At 44.3% G+C, this 13443-nt stretch overlaps 1 protein-coding gene across 2 annotated transcripts in view; it reads right to left on the bottom strand.

Moving 5' to 3' along the window:
- Nucleotides 1–13443, bottom strand: part of SLC14A2 (solute carrier family 14 member 2) — a 59555-nt gene that overhangs the window by 43170 nt on the left and 2942 nt on the right. For both annotated transcript variants that reach the window (XM_063077044.1, XM_063077045.1), the window contains exons 2-4: nt 12289–12469; nt 11086–11275; nt 6211–6339 (exon numbers count right to left, since the gene is read on the bottom strand). In XM_063077044.1, coding sequence (XP_062933114.1) covers nt 6211–6339; nt 11086–11275; nt 12289–12469 — 500 coding nt within the window. The remainder of the gene's footprint in view (nt 1–6210; nt 6340–11085; nt 11276–12288; nt 12470–13443) is intronic.

Raw genomic sequence — 13443 nt, 5'->3', positions numbered from 1 at the left:
TTCTAATATATAAAACTTGGGGGACACAACTCAAGCTTCAGTGGGTTTTGGGGGACATAATTCTTTTTTTTTTTAAATTTTATTTTGTCGATATACATTGTGGTTGATTATTGCTGCCCCTTACCAAAACCTCCCTCCCTCCTCCCACTCCTCCCTCCCCTGCAACAATGTCCTTTCTGTTTGCTTGTCGTATCAACTTCAAGTAATTGTGGTTGTTATATCTTCTTCCCCCCACCCCTGTTTTTTTTTCTTTGTGTGTGTGTGTGTGTGTGGGGGGTGAATTTATATATTAATTTTTAGCTCCCACCAATAAGTGAGAACATGTGGTATTTCTCTTTCTGTGCCTGACTCGTTTCACTTAATATAATTCTCTCAAGGTCCATCCATGTTGTTGCAAATGGCAGTATTTCATTCGTTTTTATAGCTGAGTAGTATTCCACTGTGTAGATGTACCACATTTTCCGTATCCACTCATCCAATGATGGACATTTGGGCTGGTTCCAACTCTTGGCTATTGTAAAGAGTGCTGCGATGAACATTGGGGAAAAGGTATACCTTCGACTTGATGATTTCCATTCCTCTGGGTATATTCCCAGCAGTGAGATAGCTGGGTCATATGGTAGATCTATCTGCAATTGTTTGAGGAACCTCCATATCATTTTCCATAGAGGCTGCACCATTTTGCAGTCCCACCAACAATGTATGAGAGTTCCTTTTTCTCCGCAGCCTCGCCAGCATTTATCGTTCAGAGTCTTTTGGATTTTAGCCATCCTATCTGGGGTTGGATGGTATCTAAGTGTGGTTTTGATTTGCATCTCCCGGATGCTGAGTGATGTTGAGCATTTTTTCATATGTCTGTTGGCCATTTGTATATCTTCCTTAGAGAAATGCCTACTTAGCTCTTTTGCCCATTTTTTAATTGGGTTGCTTGTTTTTTTCTTGTAAAGTTGTTTGAGTTCCTTATATATTCTGGATATTAATCCTTTGTCAGATGTATATTTTGCAAATATTTTCTCCCACTCTGTTGGTTGTCTTTTAACTCTGTTAACTGTTTGTTTTGCTGTGCAGAAGCTTTTTAGTTTGATATAATCCCATTTGTTTATTTTTCCTTTGGTTGCCTGTGCTTTTGGGGTCGTATTCATGAAGTCTGTGTCCAGTCCTATTTCCTGAAATGTTTCTCCTATGTTTTCTTAAGAAGTTTTATTGTTTCAGGGTGTATATTTAAATCCTTAATCCATTTTGAGTTGATTTTAGTATATGGTGAGAGGTATGGATCTAGTTTCATTCTCCTGCATATGGATATCCAGTTATCCCAGCACCATTTGCTGAAGAGGCAGTCCCTTCCCCAGTGAATAGGCTTGGTGCCTTTGTCAAAGATCAGATGGCAGTAAGTGTGTGGGTTGATTTCTGGATTCTCTATTCTATTCCATTGATCAGTGTGTCTGTTTTTATGCCAATATCATACTGTTTTGGTTATTATAGCTTTGTAGTATAGCTTAAAGTTGACATTCAAAGAAGAATTGACACCGATTCTTTACAAACTATTCCAAAAGATTGAAACAGATGCAAATCTCCCAAACTCATTCTATGAAGCAAACATCATCCTGATACCAAAATCAGGTAAAGATATAACCAAAAAAAATTACAGGCCGATATCCTTGATGAATATAGATGCAAAAATCCTCACTAAAATACTAGCAAACAGAATACAGCAACACATACGTAAAATTATTCACCACGATCAAGTGGGATTCATCCCAGGGATGCAAGGTTGGTTCAACATACGCAAATCAATAAATGTGATACACCATATTAATAAAGTCAAACACAAGGACCATATGATCATCTCTATAGATGCTGAAAAAGCATTTGATAAAGTTCAGCACTCATTCATGACAAAGGCCCTCTATAAGTTAGGTATTGAGGGAAAGTATCTCAACATAATTAAAGCCATATATAACAAACCTTCTGCCAATATCATCCTGAATGGGGAAAAGCTGAAAGCTTTTCCTTTAAGAACAGGAACTAGACAAGGATGCCCACTCTCACCATTCCTATTCAACATAGTGTTGGAAGTACTAGCCAGAGCAATCAGAGAAGAGAAGGAAATAAAGGGCATCCAGATTGGAAAAGATGAAGTCAAACTGTCCCTGTTTGCAGATGACATGATCCTATATATCGAACAGCCTAAAACCTCTACAAAAAAACTGTTGGAATTGATAAATGATTTCAGCACAGTAGCAGGATACAAAATCAACACACAAAAATTAGTAGCATTTCTTTTCTCCAATAGTGAACATGTAGAACGAGAAATCAAGAAAGCCTGCCCATTTACAATAGCCACCAAAAAAATAAAATACTTAGGAATTGAGTTAACCAAGGAGGTGAAAAATCTCTATAATGAGAACTACAAACCACTGCTGAGAGAAATTAGAGAGGATACAAGAAGATGGAAAGATATTCCATGCTCTTGGATTGGAAGAATCAACATAGTGAAAATGTCCATACTACCCAAAGTGATATACAAATTCAATGCAATCCCCATCAAAATTCCAAAGACATTTTTTCTCAGAAATGGAAAGAACTATCCAGACATTTATATGGAATAATAAAAGACCACGCATAGCCAAAGCAATGCTGAGCAAAAAAAATAAAGCTGGGGGATATAATTCAATCCACTGCAGTCTGCTTCCCTTCAGTCTCAGCCAACCACCTGGCTTTACTTCATTAAGAAAATAGAACTGACAAGATGAGAAATGCTTTGTTTTTTCAACTGTGAAATCCACACCCTGCCTGCTTTGTCACCAGGTACTCTGTCTTTCTGCCTTTTTCATATAATGGAAGTGTGCCTGCTCCTTTATCAGGCCAATTTTCCCCTGTTTTTTGGATCCAATCAAGGACTTCACTCCTGCAATGTTCTCCTTTCTCTCCTGCAGCTTCAATCTCTTCTTTTTCTCCGGGTCATTCTCATCAGTATATAACAAGCTCTAGCATCTCCTGCCTTTAAAATTCCTTCTCCTTTAACCTGATGTCCACTCCAGCTACTGCCCCATTTCTCTCTCCTCTTCACAGCAATCCTCCTCAAAAGGGTTGGCTTTCTTTGCTGTCACCAATCTTTCTGCTCCTAGTACTTCCCAAACCCACTCCAGTCTGGTGCAAGTCCTCACTCTACTGTGGAAATGGCTCTTGCCAAATTGGCCAATAACACCTATCTTGCCAAATCCATGGTCATTCCCTGTCCTCTTCATTTGGCAGTTGGACCCTCCCATTGTATTAAAATACTCTCTGTCTGAGCTACCATGACACTGGACTTTCTTAGTCTCCTTCAATGATTTTCCCCTTTCTCTACCTGACATCTAAGTGTTAGATCTTATGGCTCTGTTTCGTATCTTCTCTCTCTCTTTTAAAAAATCTTCTCTTTTGGGTGATATCCTCTAGTCCCATGGATGAAATACCTGCTATATACTTCTACCTTCCAAATCTTGACCATATCCCTGTGTTCCAGATTTATACATCCGGTTACCTTCTCAACATCTCTACTTGGAAGTCTAATGTGTCCAAACAGAACTTATTCCATCCCCCACCACCAATCTGTTGTTCTCTGAGTCTTCTCCATCAGCCCAGGTTATAGGAGTGTATTGCATTTTATTTCCTTTTTCTCCCTCATGCTCTACAGTTTCCCAGCAAGTCCTGTTGCCTCTATCTTCTTTAAAATATACCTCAGATCTAGTCACTTGTTGCCATGTTCATGGATATCACCCTAGTCTAAGCCACTCTCATCTCTGTGGGTTACTGTAGCAGACATTGCAGGTTATTGCAGCAGATGCTTCCAGCATCCACTCTTGCTCCACTTAAAATCCATTCTGCACACTGCAAGCAGAGTGATTTGTTTAAATGTAAACGAACGTATCTCATCACTCTTTTGCTTAAAACCCTTTAACTGCTTCCCATCACAGGTGTTATAAAAATCAAAAGGCTTGCTGGATCTACAGGGCGTATGTGGTGTGGCCCTCGTCTACTCTCCGCCCTCACCTTCTGGCCTCCACCATCATTTTCTGGGCTTCAGCCTCACTGGTCTGGTCTCTATTTCTGGAACACGTCGCCCTTCTCCAGATGGGGTAGTTGCACATGCTGCTGCTTCTGCCTGCAACATCTTTCACCCAGATCTTAACGGCAGATGTCTGCTGATCATTTAGGTGACAGCTTAAATGCCCCTTCTGCAAAGTGCCTTCCCTGACCACCCATGTTTGCAAGTCACTCTCTGTCCCACTTATCCTGTTTTGCTTTCCTTAAAGCACTTATCACAACTTAAAATGATCATTTTTATGAGCTAGTTTATGAGTTTGTCTATCTTTGCAAGAAGAATGTAAGTTTCAAGATGATAGAGACTCTTCCTCCTTCACGACTGTCCCCAGCATCTAGGATGGTCCCCGTTCTCCACAAATAGTCCCAGGCACTCAGCAAATCTCTGTTTATTAGATAAATCTGGAAAATGGCTTTACTAATACCCTCCCTGTGGATTGAATTTCAAGGATACATGAATGGATTAATGAATGTACTGGAGCAGTAGCACAGAGCTCAGCCCAGGGTGGGGTGTCAATATATTTTTGTCTTTTAAGTTGGGAAGTGTGTGTGTGTGTGTGTGGGGCACTAAAATCTAACTGCCACCCAGTGCAATGTGGCTGAGGAGTTGTGCTGAGGGGCTTAATCTATGTAGATATAAAACAAACAGGCAAATGAAGACAAGGTCTCCTCCTCACACAGGAGCATGTAGGGAGCAGTAAGTAATTCCCCACAGAAATGACTGCCTTAGCTTTTCCCCCCAATGGATTAAGAAAGAAAGAAACCCTAAGACAAAAAATAAATTGCTCAGAATGCTTAACGTAGTAATTTATTTGCAAGCACTACTAAAAAGTAATGAAACAGTACTTAAGCTAAATTAAACTAACTGGTTTTAGTAACTCCAGACTTTGAAACCAAAGAAAGACATTTTCTTCTTAGAGATATTAAAAATAAATCATCATGCCTGATTTATTGTTGAGAACAGGAAGAAATCATGTCTGAGAGTAGTTGAGAACAAGGTGGTATACACATGTGCAGTCATGGGCTGGGGGCAAAAGTTCACCATGACAGCAGGCACACTACTGAGATCCTCAGATACTCTATAAACCTGCTGTAAATTCAAACAAACAAAGGATTATATGTGTCAATGGCCTAGCACACCATGCATGCAATGATGATTGCGTAGCAAGATCTCAGCTGATACTTCTAGCTCAAAGATTCTAAGATTTACACGTAGACATTCTGTTCCAGGAAAGCTCTCTGGTTCCATTACAAGCTTGTTGTCAGCTAATAATAGGTCTTGCTTAGGCCACATAACAGATGATTCCCATGGAACCTTGTCTTAGTCCATTTTCTGTCATCTGTAGCAGAATACCTGAAACTGGGTGATTTGTAAAGAACTGAAATTTATTTTTTACAGTTTCAGAGGCTGGAAGTCCAAGGTCAAAGGGGCACTTCTGGTGAAGACCTTCTTCCTGGTGGGGACTCTCTGTAGAGTCCCAAGGTGGCATAGAGCATCTTATAAAGTGAGCAGTGCCACTCCCATGATGACCCATTAATCCATTAACCAGTTAATGATGGCATAACCCTCATGATCGAATCACCTCCTAAAGGCCCCACCTCTCAACAACACTGCCACATTGGGGATTCAGTTTCAACATGAGCTTTTAGAGGGACATTCAAACCATAACAAACCTGGAGTTTAATCACGCAGATTCTGGATCCAGAATGTCAGCATCGAAAACTTTTACAGAGTGTGACCTGGTGCAAATCACCTAATCTCTGCATGCCTTGGTCTTCCCTTCTGCAATTGGGGACAAATATAATGTACCTTTCTTAGCACTGTGCCTGGCATATAGGTATACCCAATAGATGTTAGCCTCTATTATTACACTCAAGGAAGATTATCAGCACAATAAAAAACATGGTTTTTTGCTGCTTTAGAAGATCCCTGTTATTTCACATCCTAAAATGATCCCCTTGTGTTGCAGCTGAGCTCATGGGCTTTCACAGTGTCTTGCTAGACAAATCTGCCTGGCTATGAAGCTACTGGGCCCCACATAGTGCATATCTCTGTCCCTGACCAGATGAGACGCAACCACCTAGGGGCCCTGTGGGTCTGTGAACAGTGAGAATGAGGTGCCTCACCAGGCCATGGCTGTGAAGATCACAGGAAACAGAAGCCACCAGTAATAGTCTAACTTATCAGAGAAGACAGCCACCAGCAGTCCCACCAGCATCCCGTTGTACCCGTGGAGTCCTGAGGCGATGGCAGACCTCGGGGGGAAAAGACAGAATTACTTATTACTGGGCCCTTCCCTTCTGGTAGTCTGAGGATATTCTCAATTTAGATGATTCCTTTAATAGTAATAATGCATAGAAAAGAGTCAGCTCGCTCAATGAGTACTGGGCAGTCACATAGCTGCTAGCACCTTTCTAGATGACAACACACACACACACATGCACACAGACACCCTGGATTACCCTTGCTGATCTAGAATTAAAATTATGCACTTTCATCTTATCTGTGGCTAAGCTCGCCTTTGCTTCTCAAGGGAGTCTCAGATTGCTAGGTATAGCGGGAAATTTAATAGAAACCTGAGGTGCAGCCCAGAGAAGCGAAGTGTGTGTGTGTGTGTGTGTGTGTGTGTGTGTGTGTGTGTGTGTGTGTGTGTGTGTGTGTGTGTGTGAAGGGGGAAGAGGAAGGAAGAGATGGGGAGGGAGGGAAAGTGTTCTGATTGCACTATGTGTTTTGATTGCAATTGAAGTCTGGGTGCCTTCTCTGTGTGTGTGTCTGCACCAGAGTGGACTAGCTGAGGGGGCTTTGGATGTCCACATGCCCCCTCCCCATGTCTCAGTAAGGAGGGGCCCAGAGGTGTGGTTCAATCCACACTTGAGGCTATCACTTGTTTCTGTTTCAGAGGAGAAGCCTGTATGCATCTAAACTTCGCTACGTGATCCTGATACACACTGTCCTTGACCTTCCCAATGGCTCTGTGATGAGCACAATGGGGAGTGGGGTTAGGGAAGGAACTGAGCAAACCACACTGCAAGGTCCCTGCCAGAGAATGACCTTTATGTGCTTGTGTTCTGTCCTGCGCTCGCCTCAGTTCCACGGTGGCTGGAGCTGGTCTGTGTCCTCTGCCGGACCCCCAGTGTCCAACAATGCCACCAGGGCCTGGGGCACAGAGGACTTGCAGCCAGTACCTGCTGAATGAATGTGTGTGGGTGCTAAGCCTTATCATGTACTGACTATTCTTCTTGCATGGCAGAGGTTTTTGGGAGGTTGAGGCTCCCTGAGATAGAGAAAGGGACTCTGGTGAGAGGAAGGCTCCCGCCATCAGAGGCCATGACCTAGGTCTGGCAGGAGGAGGACTTTTCACCTTCATAGTGACCAGGAGATCCACTGACCTAGATTAGGGGAGAGTCAGAGGATGAGAGAGAGGCAGGAGAGAGAGTATTTAGACTATTTCCAGCAAGGATGGCTGAGGACGCAGAGCACTGTGTGGTGCTTGTACTGGACACAGGATATGCTGGGTCCTTAGCTGCTCCCGAGGCCAGGAAGATATGGGGGCAGCTGGGGACAGGCTGGGGGCTCAGAAAGAATGAGAGTGGCAGGGAAGGCAACTGGTGTCACCTCAGGAGCAGAAACCTGTGTTTCAAGAAAATCATTATTTTTAGTGTATTTGCATTTTCTCTGCATTTCCTCATTTGTGTTCAGTGTTAGAATTTATACTTTTTTGTTTTAAAATCAGTTGCTGTAGGTGACCTGAGGAAAGACAGTTGACCAATGTTGTGGGAGTCCCAGTGGCTGCAGCCCCAGTGTCTGGGTGGAGCATGGGCAGTAACAGAATGAGAGGGCCCAGGGAGACAAAACTGGTGGGACAGATAAGGGCTGCCTCTACGGCTGCCCCTCCCGTGGACTGTCTCTTCTCATAGCATTTTTGTTGTTGCTGTTGTCAAAAAGAATCCCATTTCCTTTCATCCCTGCCCTAACCTTCAAAAATAAAAAAATGAAGTGCAAACTCAAAGCCAAAAGGATCTTCGTTAGGACCACGTTCCATCAGGACACTGCAGCATCAGTGTTGATGACCTTGAGCTACTATATGGAAAGTACAGTCTCAAGCTGGTGGAGGAAGGGGATGAGGATGGGGGGTGGTTGAGGGTCGGGGGTGGGGGTAGGATTATGATTAGAATGTGCAGCCGTGCCAATGGGTCATGGTGGACTGTGGTGAAGTTGTGGCTCCTTGGAAGGACATGTTTGTGGGTATTGTGATGGGTGCCTGGGACTTTCAGCCTGTGGTGCAGAACATGGTACCGACCTGTCAGCAAGAAAGCTGGAATCTTTCCTAGGTGCTGTGGTGGAATATGGAACATAGGAAATGAACTTCCTGTCTGGAACATGCTAGGGAAAGAAGACTCAGGAAAAAATTAGAGAAAAATCCAATATAGTAGGGTATGTTCTGTGGTTGTTCAGAAAGAAAGGAGGATTCAGAGTATACTGGGGGCAAACAGGGGTGGCTCCCTGCAGGAGGAGGGATTTGAAGAAATGGTAGGATTAGATAGGCAGAGGTATACCAGGTGTCAGGACCACAGAAGTGAAAGTGCTTCACTGGGATGAGTGTGGTGCTGAATGAGTGCTAAGTAGCGCGGGGACTGTCCAAGAAGGCTTTGGAAGCCTAGCTGAGGAGCTGGGTTTTTGTCTGATGCATATTTGTCTTAAATTCTTAATCAGGGTGTTTGGGAGGATTAGGCAGGCCTGGCGTGCGCCTCCCCTTGTCAAACTGAAGTCCGTGAAGAGACTTTTTGAACGGCTTGGCAAGTTTAGTAGTAGATTATGGCCAGGTGGAAAATCGGAGAATCAGACTGTCAGAGTAGAAAGAAACTTGGGCTCATCTAAGCTGAACTGTACAAATTTTACAGATGAGGATAATGTGGCCAAGAGGGGGAGCGTGTGCCTGAGGTCACAGAGCTAAGAAGGCAGTGGGCTGGATGGGCTTCGCCCCAGGTAAGCTTCAGCAAACAGCGATGAAGCGGTAAGACAGAGTTGATCTGTCAGGGGGCCAATTCTGTGCCAGCCGCCCCTGAGACAATAGGAAAGTAGAAACAAGAAATAGGGGCCCGGTGCTTGAAAACCCTAGCTGGAGCCTAGTTTTCATCTCACCCACCAAACCTGCACTCAGAAGCATTCAGCCTCTCCTTCCAACCTTGAATGGCCTTCCAGCTTGCCAGAATGGAAGCGGTCCCCCAAGGCCACCCACGAGGTGCGGTGCGTGGGCAGCTTCTCTCGGAGCCACACCAGTTCCTGCATTTGCCTTGGTGGAATGTGAAATGTCAGGTGGGCCCGGAGGGAGGAGATGTTGCTTACAACACAACAACTCCTACTGCTCAGGGATTGCTAGGGGCTTCTGGGCACTCTGTCCATGCAGGTGCCATGATAGGGGCAGCATGACCTTGAGCCTGAGTCCTGCCACTCACTGGCTGTGGCATCGTAGGTGAGCACCTGCCCCCTGCCAGTCTCCTTCCCCTCACCTGCAAATGCAGACTCTATTGCCTTCACTGTCTGCACTGTGAGGTGGTGGTAAGAGTCACATGTAACAAGGTGTGAGCGTGTTTTTCCATTTTTGACTGTATTCCCACTGTAGGGTGTACGTTTTATATTATGACCTAGTTCTCACTCGCTCTCTTTCTCTCTCACACATACACCTCAACATAAATGAAACAAAAATTTTACAAAATAATATTTACCTTTACTACATATGGATTACTCTAATCAGTTTTATTTTATTCTATTGTTTTAACTGTAAAAAATGCTGTTGACCATTAATCCATGATCTGTAAATGGGCTGGAGGTCCCCAAATTGAAAAACACTAAAATATGGTGTAATCCAATGTTTCCCAAACTTCTCTGACCATCAAAAGCGTATAGAAGGACCTTGTTAAAAATACCCCCTCTCAGATCTACTGAACTGGAACATCTACGGGAAGGAGAGGGGTTGGGTGGGGCTGAAACTGTATTTCCTTTATTTTTAAATTTATTTTTAAACATTTAATTGTACATATTTGTGAGGTACAGTGTGTTGTTTCAATACATGCATACACTGCACGATGGTTCACTTAGGGTCGATGGCCCAGTTTTGTACCTGTTAGTCCACCATTTCCCCCCACCTCCCCAGCCCCCCTCCTCTGGTAACCATTATTCTACTCTCTACTTCTATGAGAATCACTTTTAAAAAAAAAAAAAATCTTTCACATATGAGTGAAATTGTACAGTATTTGCCTTTTTGTGCTTTACTTCACTTAACACGATGGTGAAACTGAATTTCTTAACAATCACCCCAAGTGATTCTGACCATTGGGAAAGTTTGGGAACCATTAACATATGACAGAGCCTGAGGAAACGGCCAAGTTCTACAAAATGCTAGTCATTGTTGTTATTTGACTTTTCCCCTGCCAGTGCACCAGGTCCCCAACAGCCACTGCCACCCCCCACCTCTCTGCCTCCTGCTGCTCCTGTGTGTTCCCCTTCCTCAATGCTCTGTCCCACGCTGTCCTCTGTCCTCCCCCTCTTCTCACTTCTCTCCCATCACTCATCTCCAATGTTTCCAGCTCAAAGCCTGCCCTCTCTAACCTTCCCAACACTTAGTGACGTCTGTCTTTTCTGAACTCTCGATTGTATACTGTCCTGCATCACTCTGAGACATTTGTTGCCAGTTAATCTTGTCTCCCTCAACTAGATGATAGGCTCCCTGAAGGAGGGACAGTTTAAGTGTCCCTCTGCACCCTGCTCAGAGGAAGTGTTTCCAGAAGGCTCTATAGCCAAATGAAGCCTGGTGCTGTCACTTGCAGGAGCAGGAGCAGGAGCAGTTTGATGCTGGAAGGACTTCCAGAGACCTGCTCAAAGTTGATATTCAGAAGACTTTGGCTGGCTGGTAGGAGAAGGTTGGTTGTTCACTCAGGTAAACACCTCTCCACCTGTCTGACCCACGCATCTTGCCAAGACCCCCATAGAAAGGAACCTACCTGTCCTGGCTCAAGACAAGGGCAGTTAAGGTTGAGACCACTGTCCCCAGAACCCCAGCAATTGTCCACCAGGGATTCTGGATCAGGAGCCCGATGAAGATGATGAGCCCACTGAGAGGGTTGTTGACCAACATCACCTGAGCAGTCCCCCTCAGGACCCAGTCTGTGAACTGGAGGGCCAGGGGCTTATCTGCAAGAGACAGACAGAGCCATCAGCTGGTCCAGCCTGTGATACCCTGCTGGACTACTTATTGTCATGGCAACCAAGGCAAACAGGGATTCATGGGCCAGGATGTTTCCCCTCATTCAGCCTGGTGGTAGGGGAGCAAGAAGGTGGGGGAGATGGTGGTGCACAGCTCACATCTCTGAGTGGTCCAGCCATCAGTCTGTGGTGGCTGGTAGTTTCTGCTGTACAAACTGAGGCACCATGCTGAGACCAATTTAACGCCATTCTAGCCATCAGCTTGGTTGGCAAGGAAGCATTCCTGGGGAAATTTATTGGTCCAAGGGAAGGCATGGAGAGAGAAGGAAACTTTTTTTGTAGTGCTGTGTGACTCAGTTGAGGACTAGTATCTGAGCAGCAAAGAAAGCAGCCTGAAGAAAAGAAGCTGGGAAAGAGATTATTGTAGCCCAGCTGTGAAAATCATTACTGAGTCAGGACCCAGAGGAAGCCAGGTGTGGGCGAGGGGACATGCATTCTGTCTTGTACTCTGGTTGGTTTCCAGGACAACCTGTGCAGGTGGGTGAGGGAGCAGTGAGAGTGGGGAGGATGCGGTGTTTGTTGCAGCATTTAGTGCAGGAAGAAGTTAAAGGGAAAGAACCCAGGAACCTTGGGGAGACTGATGCCAATATTTCTTGGCACACAGTAGGCAAATAATACATGGCTGTGGAACAATGAAGGAATGACCATTCGGCTTGTTTGGGAAATGGCTCTATGTTGCTAAGGTGGTTGTCCTATATCAGCAAGAAATAATTTGCAAAAAACTAAAAGCAGTGAAATATGTTTAATGCTGAAACCATGAGAATTTCCAGTCAGTAGGGTATATTACCCCCATCAAGAGTCAACTCAGAGATCCCCCCACCTGACTGTGGGAGTCCTCACATGGGTAAATGAGGGAGCAGCTTCCTTGGTCTAAACCAGAGAGAGGGTTGTCTCCCTGGCCTGGCCTGGCCTGGCTGCCTCTTCCCTGGGCATTTGCCTACCTTCCAGCCAACTTCTGTACTCCTTCATCTCGCCTGTGAGGTAGCCTGCTGCTTGGAAGAAGCTGGGGCCCCTCCGGTCTGCAGGGCCCCGATGGGCCATCCCACTTTCTCTCCTTTTACATCTTTCGTTGGGTTTTTCAATTTTCACAATGTGGCTATCTTTGTTGGATGACCGGAGATCCTTTCAGGAGAAGCAATGACAAGTTATCAAATAATATAGTTTTATGAGAGCAGGGGTATTTGGGGGTAGAGGAAGTTGTTAGGTTTTTTGATAAAGATAAAAGATCATGAGACAAAGACTGACACATGTCCATTGTCTAGTGCTGTACATTGTGGTCCAGTGTGCCCCTCATGAGTCTGCTCTTCCCAGGCCACTATGTAGTCTTCAGAGCAGGGCTTCTCCCCCTTTGTGTCATGGATCCTTTTTGGCAGTTTGGTGAAGCCTATGGACTTCTTTCCAGAATAATGTTTGGGAGTGTATAAAATAAAATAATAGGATTACAAATAAAACCAATTATATTGAAATGCAGTTATCATAATACTACAAAAATTATAATATACATATATGCATAGCATATCCAGTACCTCTTATAACTTCAAAGTAGTAATGAGTAGATACATGGGACCTCATCAGCTCAACTCAGGAAACTCTGTAAGGCCATCCCAGCTCCAGAGCTCAATGCGGAATCAGCTGAGGCCTTTACTGTGATTGCATCATAGCCCAACTTCTCCTTCTGCCTAGTACTGTGGCCTTTACTCCTCTATGAGTTTTGGTTTCAAATGCACAACCTGGTAAACTTCTTACATGCAAATCTCCATCTCAAAGTCAGCTTCCTGGGGAACCCAGTCTGTGATAGTAACAGAAATCTCAGGCACTATAATATGACTGTTGTTCATTGCCTATATTCATAATTGACAGAAACTCTAAAGTTCTGTGGAGGTTAGTGAAAATAAAGATAATTAATTTTCCCCATCCAAGTTCATTCCCCCCTCATTTCTATCTATGGACCGCTTGCTTTAAAGCCATACTGTCCAACATAACAGCCAACAGGACATGTGGCTATTGAGAGCTTGAGATATGGCTAGTGAGAATTGAGATGTGCTCTACGTAGATTTTGAAGTCTTAGTATGACAAAAGAATGCAAAATATCTCAA

Source organism: Cynocephalus volans, chromosome 13, assembly GCF_027409185.1.
Source record: "Cynocephalus volans isolate mCynVol1 chromosome 13, mCynVol1.pri, whole genome shotgun sequence".
Classification (NCBI taxonomy): domain Eukaryota; kingdom Metazoa; phylum Chordata; class Mammalia; order Dermoptera; family Cynocephalidae; genus Cynocephalus; species Cynocephalus volans.
The sequence above is the reverse complement of the archived record's forward strand: the minus strand, read 5'-3'. Positions and strand labels throughout refer to the sequence as shown.